This window comes from Microcaecilia unicolor, chromosome 10 (assembly GCF_901765095.1).
Source record: "Microcaecilia unicolor chromosome 10, aMicUni1.1, whole genome shotgun sequence".
NCBI lineage: Eukaryota > Metazoa > Chordata > Amphibia > Gymnophiona > Siphonopidae > Microcaecilia > Microcaecilia unicolor.
In genome coordinates, this window is record NC_044040.1 from 212,288,833 (window position 1) to 212,301,026 (window position 12,194).

The following is a 12,194-nucleotide window of genomic DNA, read 5'->3' on the forward strand; positions in this document are numbered from 1 at the left end:
ACTCACACCCACTCTCTGTCACACACACACACTTGCACATTCTCACTCTCACACACTCACTCAAACATACACACTCCGCGCAAAACCTTGCTAGCGCCCGTTTCATTTCAGCCAGAAACGGGTCTTTTTTACTAGTTAATACATAAGAGACCGTCTCTGCTTAACAGAGATTGCAATCTATTTATGACTGACGAAAAGGACTGTTACAATATTAAGACAAATGGACAGATAAGAGAAACCTAATGAATATGCATTAGAAATTGTGCGACTTATTTAGGACAGAGCCAGCCAGTCCTGGTTCTATCCCCAATGCACGGAAGGACATACAGGGGTCAATTCTATAAAGCGCGTCATATGTTCGGAGCCAGAATGCCGGGCGCTAAGCTCAGATTCCATTATAGAACCCTAGTGTAATTTGGCCTTTGCGCACCAACATTTAGGTCTGCCCACTCATGCCATGTCTGACAGGTGTAAATGGGCTCAACTAGATGCCGGAACTTGCCATTATAATGACATTGAGGGGCATAATCGAACGGCGCCAGCCAAATAGAAGGCAAAGAGCAGTCCCGAACCGTATTATTGAGAAAGGTGGCCGGCCATCTTTCGTTTCGATAATACGGTTGGGGCCGGCCAAATGTCAGAGATGGCCGGGTTTGAGATGGCCGGCATCGGTTTTCGCCGATAATGGAAACCGAAGCCGGCGATCTCAAACCCGGCCAAATGCAAGGCATTTGGTCGTGGGAGGAGCCAGCATTTGTAGTGCAGTGGCCCCCCTGACATGCCAGGACACCAACCGGGCACCCTAGGGGGCACTTCTAAAAATAAAAAAACATTAAAATAGCTCCCAGGTGCATAGCTCCCTTACCTTGGGTGCTGAGCCCCCCCAAACCCACTCCCCACAACGCTACACCATTACCATAGCCCTTATGGGTGAAGGGGTGCACCTACATGTGGGTATAGTGGGTTTTATTGGGGGGGGGTTGGAGGGCTCCCATTTACCACCACAAGTGGTGGGGGGGGGATGGGCCTGGGTCCACCTGCCTAAAGTGCACTGCTCCAGGGACCTGCATACTGCTGTCAGGGAGCTGGGTATGACATTTCAGGCTGGCATTGAGGCTGGCAAAAAAGGGTTTTTTTTTGGATGGGAGGGGGTTGGTGACCACTGGGTGAGTAAGGGGAGGTCATCCTCGATTCCCTCCGGTGGTCATTTGGTCAGTTGGGGCACCTTTTTGAAGCTTGGTCATGAAAAAAAAGGGACCAAGTAAGCCGGCGAAATGCTCGTCAAGGCTGGCTTTCTTTTTTCCATTATCAGGCGAAGCCAGCCATCTCAAAACACGCCCCCGCTACCCTACCGACACGCCCCCTTGAAGTTTGGCTGGCTCCGCGACGGAAAGCAGTTGGCGCTGGCCAAAATTGGCTTTCAATTATACCGATTTGGCTGGTTTCAGGAGATTGCCGGCCATCTCCCGATTTGTGTCGGAAGATGGCCGGCGATCTCCTTCGAAAATAAGATGGATTATGTTATAACAAGCGCACAACTGTGGGAGACATTCATGCCCCACCCACAAGAACAGCCCCTTGCATCTACACACTATGCAAATTGTGCAGGACTGATGGTCCTGCGCAAACGAGGCTGGCTGGCAGGAAGGTGCTCACGCACGCACAGCTGTGCCCATCAAAAGCTTCTGGGAAAATAAACGCTGGATAGCGGCCGTTCTGAGCTCCGTCGGATGATGTCACCCATATGTGGTAATGGCTTGCCATCTGAGAACTTGAGTTCCGTTTGACATAACAGATTTCCAGCATCTCACCGAAACTCCTGGATAGACAGGCTGCTACCAGCAGATTAAGTCATTCCAGTGAAGGGTTTCTCAGTGCTAAAGGTCTTTCTCTAGCTTTTGCATGCCACCACCTAGCCTGTCTTCTTAGTGCAGTGGACTTTGATCCTGGGGAGCTGAGTTCGATTCCCACTGCAGCTCCTTCTGACTGTGGGCAAGTCACTTAACCTACTACTACTACTATTTAGCATTTCTATAGCGCTACAAGGCATACGCAGCGCTGCACAAACATAGAAGAAAGACAGTCCCTGCTCAAAGAGCTTACAATCTAATAGACAAAAAATAAATAAAGTAAGCAAATCAAATCAATTAATGTGAACGGGAAGGAAGAGAGGAGGGTAGGTGGAGGCGAGTGGTTACAAGTGGTTACGAGTCAAAAGCAATGTTAAAGAGGTGGGCTTTCAATCTAGATTTAAAGATGGGCAAGGATGGGGCAAGATGTAGGGGCTCAGGAAGTCTATTCCAGGCGTAGGGTGCAGCAAGACAGAAGGAGCGAAGTCTGGACTTGGCAGTAGTAGAGAAGGGAACAGATAAGAAGGATTTATCCATGGAGCGGAGTGCACGGGAAGGGGTGTAGGGAAGGACGAGTGTGGAGAGATACTGGGGAGCAGCAGAGTGAGTACATTTATAGGTTAGTAGAAGAAGTTTGAACAGGATGCGAAAACGGATAGGGAGCCAGTGAAGGGTCTTGAGGAGAGGGGTAGTATGGGTAAAGCGACCCTGGCGGAAGACGAGACGGGCAGCAGAGTTTTGAACCGACTGGAGAGGGGAGAGGTGACTAAGTGGGAGGCCAGCAAGAAGCAGAGTGCAGTAGTCTAAACGAGAGGTGACAAGGGTGTGGATGAGGGTTTTGGTAGAGTGCTCCATTGCCCCTGGTACAAAATAAGTACCTGAATATATGTAAACCGCTTTGAATGTAGTTGCAAAAACCTCAGAAAGGCAGTATGTCAAGTCCCAGTTCCCTTTCCCTTATGACATCACAATATCAGAAGTGAGCCAGGTATCGGGCAATCAAGCCATTGTGACATCACTGATGAGGTTGGCTCTTATTGGTGGAATGAGTGGAGGAGTAGCCTAGTGGTTAGTGCAGTGGACTTTGATCCTGGAGAACTGTATTGGGCAATCAAGCCATTGTGACATCACTGATGAGGTTGGCTCTTATTGGTGGAACGAGTGGAGGAGTAGCCCAGTGGTTAGTGCAGTGGACTCTGATCCTGGGGAACTGAGTTTGATTCCCACTGCAGCTCCTTGTGACTCTGGGCAAGTCACTTAACCCTCCATTGCCCCTGGTACAAAATAAGTACCTGAATATATGTAAACCGCTTTGAATGTAGTTGCAAAAACCTCAGAAAGGCAGTATGTCAAGTCCCATTTCCCTTTCCCTTATGACATCACAATATCAGAAGTGAGCCAGGTATCAGGCAATCAAGCCATTGTGACATCACTGATGAGGTTGGCTCTTATTGGTGGAATGAGTGGAGGAGTAGCCTAGTGGTTAGTGCAGTGGACTTTGATCCTGGGGAACTGTATTGGGCAATCAAGCCATTGTGACATCACTGATGAGGTTGGCTCTTATTGGTGGAATGAGTGGAGGAGTAGCCTAGTGGTTAGTGCAGTGGATTTTGATCCTGGGGAACTGAGTTCAATTCCCACTGCAGCTCCTTGTGACTCTGGGCAAGTCACTTAACCCTCCATTGCCCCTGGTACAAAATAAGTACCTGAATATATGTAAACCGCTTTGAATGTAGTTGCAAAAACCTCAGAAAGGCGGTATATCAAGTCCCATTTCCCTTTCCCTCCCTTTCTCTAGTAATTGTGTTTCATGGGTACCCGGCAAAGTTCACATGGCTGCTTCTACTGTTGCTAGTCTCCTATCCAATGTCCTGGCTCTGCTGTTATTCACCAAGGGTGTCAGCAAGCAGTAAATAATCTTTTACTGTGGCTCATTGTGCAGCAGGTTGTGGAGGCGCCAGAGCTGATTTATGGAGCAGAGAGAATAAGAGACAGAGGCTCTTCAGGAGCTGAGCCCTGATCACAGAGGTGACAGCAAAAGGCCAATGTCCATTATTCAACCTTTTATTCTCTCTTCTTATCCCCTCTAATTGCCTTTATTTCCTACCCCCTCCCCACCTCCCTCTCAAATTATTCTAGTGGCCAGGCTTGGGACAGCAGACAGGCTCTTAAGAAAAAAGATAAAAATCCCCCCTTCCCTTCTGCTCCTTCCCTGGCATTTTGTAACATTTTCACCTGCAAACTAACAAGAACAGTAAACTCTCTTGACTAACCCTTCTGTGGTGCCTCAGACCTGGCAGTCAATTTCTTCTGTTTGCACTTTAAAATTCCCTGTTTACTTCTGTGTATTGCAGCAGAATATCTAATGGGCTCATAACATTACAATTCATTTAATATACTACGTGCCTATGTGTATCATACAGTAGTATATATAGTAAATGACGGCAGAGAAAGACCTGAACAGTCCATCCAGTCTGCCCAACAAGATAAACTCATTTTCCATGGTATGTGCTACTTTAAATGTATACCCGAGTTTGATTTGTCCCTGCCTTAACATAGGCAGCTGAGACCCCTCGGGCCCCCCATTAACTGCATTAACCACCGTAACTCAATAAAGACTTCACACGTAGTATTTGTTGACTTGGCACAACTTGGCCGCAGCTTTATTTTAAATACAAAAACATATCTTAACCCTGGGCATACCCAAGCCGCTACAGCCTCTGGCTCAATAACCCCCAAGCCAAGTCCGCCGCCCTAGCAAGACTGGCTAATCTTGAACAGAGCCCCCCTCCGCACAGCAAGGGGGCCGTATCGTAATCGCAGCTGCCTAGCTAATACCATCCGGCTTGGGTACCCCGCCAAAGCTGCGACAATTTATCCGTGCGTACATCATGTTTATACTGGGGAGGGGGAGGCTGGGTGCAGTTCGCTTGCCCTGGCCATAGGAAGAGGTCGCCCCGGCCCTCCTCGTGGGCTTTTAACCCCCCCTGTAGCTCCTCCTGCTTGCCAGCGGGGAGCCTTTGGCGACGGGGTCCTGCCCCTTCCCTCGCCCCGCTGGCCTCGGCGCGCATGCCCGTCGGTGCACGGCGCCATGTTATTTACATTTCTCAGGGCACAGACCGTAGAAGTCCGCCCAGCACCAGTTTTACTCTCCAAATACTGGAATCGCCACCCAATCTCCGCTAAGATTCCGTAGATCCACATGTGAGTTAACTTCTGCACTGATTACAGGGGCGTAGCTACGGGTGGGCCCCCCTCAGTTTGGGCTCAGGCCCACCCAGCAGCGCTGCATTCTTGAGAGCGCTGGTATTGGGGGGGGGGGGGCAGGTTGGAATCACATGGTCCTGCATCTCCCTTCCTTCCCTTTTCGTTCTGGCTTCAACGGGTCCCCAGCAGCGATTCCCACATGCTGCCTGCTGCAAACGTGGCAGGTGTTATTAGAAAGACTATTTCAGGAAGAAGGCATCCATTTGCGTTCTGTGCCAGGAAGTAAATGAGATTTTAAAATTGAATACGTACAGAAATTGGTAGCCACTGCAGGGAAACTGACGCAAGAAAAGTTTGTCCTCAATACCTCCTAAAATTGTTCTAGCCGTGGCGTGTTTGGAGCCCTTTTAATTTAATGATTGTTTCTTTAAAGTGGCCGGTTCAGTGTTTTGCTTTTTTGTTATTTCCAATTTTTTAAATATGCTTTGGGGATACTATTTTGGCCACGAACACCCACAAAACTAACGGATTTGTTTGCAAAAGTGTGGAAAAATCCGGGCTTAGCGCGTTCTTAACACGGGACTTTCTCAACATTCAAAGCCCAGATTTAACATAAAACTTTGTTGAGCTTTTTCTTTTATTCTTTTTTTGGGGGGAATTACTCAAATTTAAGATAATTTGAGTAGTTATTGATCAACTATTTCACTTACCTTGTTGAACTTAATTTTCCAAGGGGATTTTTATATTCAACATGGCGTCATGTTTCGCCCTGCGGCTGTATCAAGAATCATCCCCAGACAGGTATAGTTGATCAATACTACTTTTCTAAAACGTCGAAATTTATACTAAAGTTATTAGTGTGAATCATGTAAGATAATTTGAGTAATTCCAAAAAATCAAAAATTTAAAAATCTTAGACCTTTGACGATAGGAGAGGGATAGCTAAGAATCTACAAAGCTCCACAACTCTATTTGACTGAGGTCTTCAAGCAAAAAAGAAATGGTTACACCACATAAGCACACTTTGGCCATGACATGCCCCTCCCAAATTATTTTGAAAAAGCAGGTAACTCGCAAGTTACTGTACACATAACCGGCAAAATACTGCTAAATGTTTTAACGCATTCTGTGGTAGCCTGTTAGTGTGTGTGTAATGGAAGTGAATTTTAAAGATTGTTTTTCAGCTCTGTCTTGACCGACCAGTGCACTCGGGGTCTGTATTGTTGATTAGAAGTAATTCTGTATAAAAATGATTGTTTAACTTTGATTATGTGAAAAGAAGTTGGAATGTAGAAGATAAGACACAGCTCTAATTAATTTGGTATGTGAAGAGGAGTATGTCGCTTGCTTCAAGGCTCTAGCCTGGCCACCTGGAGTTGGAGAGCATGTGACCATGTTCCCACAGTATGGCTTGTTTACCTAGACAGAGAAGCATTCTGTAATTTTCCTCAGCTCTGAACATGAGTTCTGAGCCTAATAAAAAGGGGAATTTCTTTCACTGAAATCGGGAGCTCATCTGTGAGTAATGTACGTACTGTGCAGAGGATCTGTTCCTGGTCTAAAAAGCTCCTGGCTTTCACTGTAACAGGCCCCCCCCAGCTGATGTTAAGAGCCTGGATGATGTAAGGACCAGTGATGGTTGTATGTATGTATTTATTTATTGCATTTGTATCCCACATTTTCCCACCTCTTTGTAGGCTCAATGTGGCTTACAATACATCATGAATAGTGGAAATACATTGTAAAATAGGTATTTAGTGTTACAGAAGAATCTTGGGTAACATGACAATGAAAAGAAGAAGAAAAAAACCTGATAGTAATATGGCAAGCAGGTGTCGTTCACATTTGTTGATCTTTGTGGTACTCCTTAACAAAGAGATGAGTCTTCAGTAGTTTGCGGAAGTTGGTTAATTCGTGAATCATCCTTAAGTAGTGCATTCCAGTACTGTGTGCTCAGGTAGGTAAAGTTTGATGCATGCGTTAGTTTGTATTTCAGACCTTTGCAGTTAGGGAAATGTAAATTAAGGAATGAGCAGGATGATCCTTTGGCATTCCTGGATGGTAAGTTGATCAGGTCTGACATGTAGGCTGGTGCATCTCCGTGAATGATTTTGTGAACTAGGGAGCATATTTTGAACATATGAGTGTATAGTGTATTATTGCTTCTTTTCCTGGTCTAACAACACTTAGCATTGCTTAGATGTAGAGACCAGTGATGTAATGATTAGCTATATATAAACAATCATTGTGTTTATATAGCTAATCATTGTATATACCTTAATCATTGTAGAATTTAGCACCTCTAATAAAGGTTTCATTTATCTAATACGAATCCAAAAGAATCCACGGTAATTATGGAGTAGTCTGTGTCAGTGAAGCAGGCTGTAAATCCATAGCAGTACAGTGCGCGAACAGTGAGTTAAGAGCCTAACGTCCATTAGTAAAAAGGCCCCTAGAAAGCTGAACACGTTATCACCTTCCTTGTAACCCCTCTGCCCACTGTCGTCCCATTTCAGGTTTCCGTCCTTGTCCACCAATGGCATCATGCACGTCTGGAACAGGTACAAAGGAACTACACTGAGCATGCCTAGATAGCTACGTCAACACGAAGAAAGGGCAGGAAAGCAGAAATGGATGCCCACACACATCAAAGAACAGAAGAACAGCAACCCCCTTGCAGTCACACAAACAAGCCAAACACATTGAGGGTGACAAATGACTGAACAGCAGACAATGTCTAAAATATTGTAGCTGATTACAACATCCGAGATTCAAGGGTTGTAATAAAGCTACAATATTTTGGACATCAACTGCTGTTCAATCATTTGTCACCCTCGCTGTGTTTGACTTGTCCACACACATCACCATTTTAAAGTAAAATTATATATAGTCCACCCTCACGATCAAAACGATGCCGCCTAACTTCACAGGCATCAGTAAGAAATGGAGATTCTCCATTAACATTCTACTGTAGTGTCCAAAAAAACATCAGCATGGTAAAAAAAAAAAACATGCAATTTTATATCGGAAGGATGCAGAACTAAGCAATGACTAAATGATGGTTGCATGAATAAACCAGGCAAATCCTAGTATCTGATTTCAACATATCATATGTAAGAATGATATTACCAATAAACACTATCAATCAAATTCAGGGTATACTGTCTCCACTTCACCTCTCCTGGGATAGTTTGCACCAAGATCCTTATTTAGACAACTATAAAAATTGTGTCAGTATAGGGGACGAGGAATGAATCTCAATATGCTGCGGTGTTATCATGAATCTCCTACTTCTGCAATGCTATAAAAACTGAAGACAGAACAGTGCACATCTTACTGTAGGTTACTGAGCCATGAGCACGATCCTTCTCTGATAAAAGGATGCCTTGTTCAGTCCAGTTTTGGAGTTGACTCTCTTTCACGTACAAGGGGCTCCTGGCTTAAGAGGGTAAGTTTGTCCTTATAAAAGAGAGCATATCGGCCTCGTCACAGAATACTGGTGGAAGCAGTAGAAATCACGCCTCCCTTGCAGGCATGGAGATTAGTAGCTGCTATGTCCTTACAGGTCTCCCACTAAGCCATCTCTCTCCCCTTCAATCTGTTCAAAATTCTGCTGCACCACTTATATTCCGCCAGTGTCGCTATGCTCACATTAGGGAAAGGGAAATGGGACTTGATATACAGCCTCTCTGAGATTTTTGCAACTACATTCAAGGCGGTTTACATATATTCAGGTACCTATTTTGTACCAGGGGCAATGGAGGGTTAAGTGACTTGCCCAGAGTCACAAGGAGCTGCAGTGGGAATCGAACTCAGTTCCCCAGGATCAAAGTCCACTGCACTAACCACTAGGCTACTCCTCCACTTTCCTCAAGTCACTTCATTGGCTCCATATCCGTTTCCGCATACAGTTCAAACTCCTCTTATTGACTTACAAGTGCATTCACTCTGCAGCTCCTCAGTACCTCTCCACTCTCATCTCTCCCTACATTCCTCCACGGGAACTCCGTTCACTGGGTAAATCTCTCTTATCTGCACCCTTCTCCTCCACCGCTAACTTCAGACTCCGTTCCTTTTATCTTGCTGCACCATATGCCTGGAATAGACTTCCTGAGCCGGTACATCAAGCTCCATCTCTGGCCGTCTTCAAATCTAGGCTAAAAGCCCACCTTTTTGATGCTCTTTTAACTCCTAACCCTTACTCACAGAGCCGGTGGTTGGGAGGCAGGGCTGGTGGTTGGGAGGCGGGGATAGTGCTGGGCAGACTTATACGGTCTGTGCCCTGAAGAGGACGGTACAAATCAAAGTAGGGTAGACACAAAAAGTAGCACACATGAGTTGTCTTGTTGGGCAGACTGGATGGACCGTGCAGGTCTTTTTCTGCCATCATCTACTATGTTACTATGATACCCATGATTTATCATTCCCACCTTAGTATCTCTTATTTGTCCTGTTTGTTCTAATTAGAGTGTAAGCTCTGTCGAGCAGGGACTGTCTCTTCATGTCCAGTGAATAGAGCTGTGTATGTCTAGTCGCACTATAGAAATTATTATTAGTAGTAGTACTTATTCATTCATACACGTAGAATTACCATATTCTATAATCTACATTGCCACCCGCACTCTGCCCAAATTCCTCACCTATACATGCCTAGAGGGGGAATTCAGTAAATAGCACCTAAAGTTAGACACCCAACTGGTATTCTACAAAGGATGTGCAGTCTTTACAGGACACTAGCTTTACCGAGCTTTTCAGCGCCTAACTTTGGGCATGAGCATTTTCACCTGCTAATGGCTGATGTAAAGGCTGGCACCCAAATAACCGTATTCTATAACATCACACCTAACCCGTCCATACTGCTCCCGTGGCCACACCCCCCCTTTGGAGTTGGTTGCTATGAAATGTAGGTGCACGTTTTATGGAATAGGGTGTAGGGCAGATATGCGCCTAACTTCAAACCAGTGCCAATTCACACCAATTATTATTAGCAGCTGATTAATTTCCATGCCCATCTGCGATGGGCAGCCAAATTTCCAAGCCCATCGTGTTATAGCACGTACATTTACGGTCAGTATTTTACATACAGACTGACCAAATGTTGGTTTCAGTGCCGAAACTGACCTGAAATCCTAATTTGGTCCTTTTTTTGGTTTCAGCCAAAAATACAAGTGTACTTTCGACTGAAACCATAAGTCTGGGACAGCCTCTGCTTCCTCCCTCCCTCCCTCCCTCCCTCCCTCCCTCCACTGCAGCAGCTCCCTTCTGGAGGTCAAAGGCCCCCCTGGGCTCCCCACCCCCAGGCTTACCTTAAAAGCATTGGTGGTGTAGTGGTGTAGTGGGGGGGAGGCAGGGAACCACCCCCACCCCAGCCGGCTTTGTTGTCAACATGGCTGCCACAACTTCAGGCGTCAGTCTCATATTTGTCTTATATTTTGGTCAAAATGTTGTATTCAGAATGTGTTGATTCAAGTACATTAACTTGTTTTTTTTTGGGGGGGGGGGGAGGGGTACTGTGTCTGGTTAGGATCTCTCCTTGGGGGAATTTCAGCAGCTGCCAGATTGCAAGACAAAGCAGCCCTGACACCAGGATTTGCACCCCTATCTTAAAAACACTATCCAGGGATTTCTGAAGCCCACCAAAACACCTCAGTTTAACCTCACCTCAGCCTGAGGCCCTGATAAGGAAAAGCATCCCCCACTGACCCATGACCACCATCAGCCCTCCACATTACATGAAAATCTTCAACTCTATTAAGCATCTGAGGTTTTATGGGATGGGACCCAGGGCAACATGATCATTAAAACAGTCCATCAGCCTGCAGACCCGGACAATCCCAAAACATACTTTAAACTAGACAGTGACCTACATCTTACCTGAGAGAGTGACCTCTATCACGTTGCAAGCCCAGAGAGAAACCAGCAGGAAGCACAACTTCATTCTATCACAAGACACAGAAAATTAATATTAGGTTTCTGATAGCACAAGGTTTAGTACTAGGCAGTAAAATGTAGCAGGTAATCAAACAATCCAGTGACAGTCCCTCTGGGCATTACAGCCCGGGCTTTGGTCTCACACAGATTTCTAACAGTCTGTATACAAGGCAAAGGACAACTGGTTATTTTATGCAGCCCTCCAGGGGGCCCTCATATCCCGCCTTCCCCAAATCCTCTCTAACTTCTTGAGCACTTCTGTGAAGGAACATTTCTCCTCTCTCTTTATGCCAAAGTTTTCTGCTCCGACGTCAACATCCACTGGTCTCTGGGTTTTCCACTATATAGCCCCCCCTTTCCCTTAACCTTCCCATCTCACACACACTGATACCCGCAGGAGTAGCCTACTACTACTACTTAGCATTTCTATAGTGCTACAAGGCATACGCAGCGCTGCACAAACATAGAAGAAAGACAGTCCCTGCTCAAAGAGCTTACAATCTAACAGACAAAAAATAAAGTAAGCAAATCAAATCAATTGTGTACAGGAAGGAGGAGAGGAGGGTAGGTGGAGGTGAGTGGTTACAAGTGGTTACGAGTAAAAAGCAATGTTAAAGAGGTGGGCTTTCAGTCTAGATTTAAAGGTGGCCAAGGATGGGGCAAGACGTAGGGGCTCAGGAAGTTTATTCCAGGCGTAGGGTGCAGTGAGACAGAAGGCGCGAAGTCTGGAGTTGGCAGTAGTGGAGAAGGGAACAGATAAGAAGGATTTATCCATGGAGCGGAGTGCACGGGAAGGGGTGTAGGGAAGGACGAGTGTGGAGAGATACTGGGGAGCAGCAGAGTGAGTACATTTATAGGTTAGTAGAAGAAGTTTGAACAGGATGCGAAAACGGATAGGGAGCCAGTGAAGCGACTTGAGGAGAGGGGTAGTATGTGTAAAGCGACCCTGGCGGAAGACGAGACAGGCAGCAGAGTTTTGAACCGATTGGAGAGGGGAGAGGTGACTAAGTGGGAGGCCAGCAAGAAGCAGATTGCAGTAGTCTAAACGAGAGGTGACAAGGGTGTGGATGAGGGTTTTGGTAGAGTGCTCGGAAAGAAAGGGGCGGATTTTACGGATGTTGTAAAGAAAGAAACGACAGGTCTTGGCAATCTGCAGGAGTAGCCTAATGGTTAGTGCTGTGGCTGCAATCCTGGGGAACTGGGTTC

General features: G+C 46.0%; 1 protein-coding gene across 3 annotated transcripts in view; it reads right to left on the reverse strand.

Annotated features, from left to right (window-relative positions):
* The window catches only part of IL1RAP (interleukin 1 receptor accessory protein), a 153,889-nt gene that overhangs the window by 67,377 nt on the left and 74,318 nt on the right, over positions 1-12,194 (reverse strand). For all 3 annotated transcript variants that reach the window (XM_030215847.1, XM_030215848.1, XM_030215849.1), the window contains exon 2: positions 10,932-10,996. In XM_030215847.1, coding sequence (XP_030071707.1) covers positions 10,932-10,995 — 64 coding nt within the window. In that variant the 5' untranslated portion in view covers position 10,996. The remainder of the gene's footprint in view (positions 1-10,931; positions 10,997-12,194) is intronic.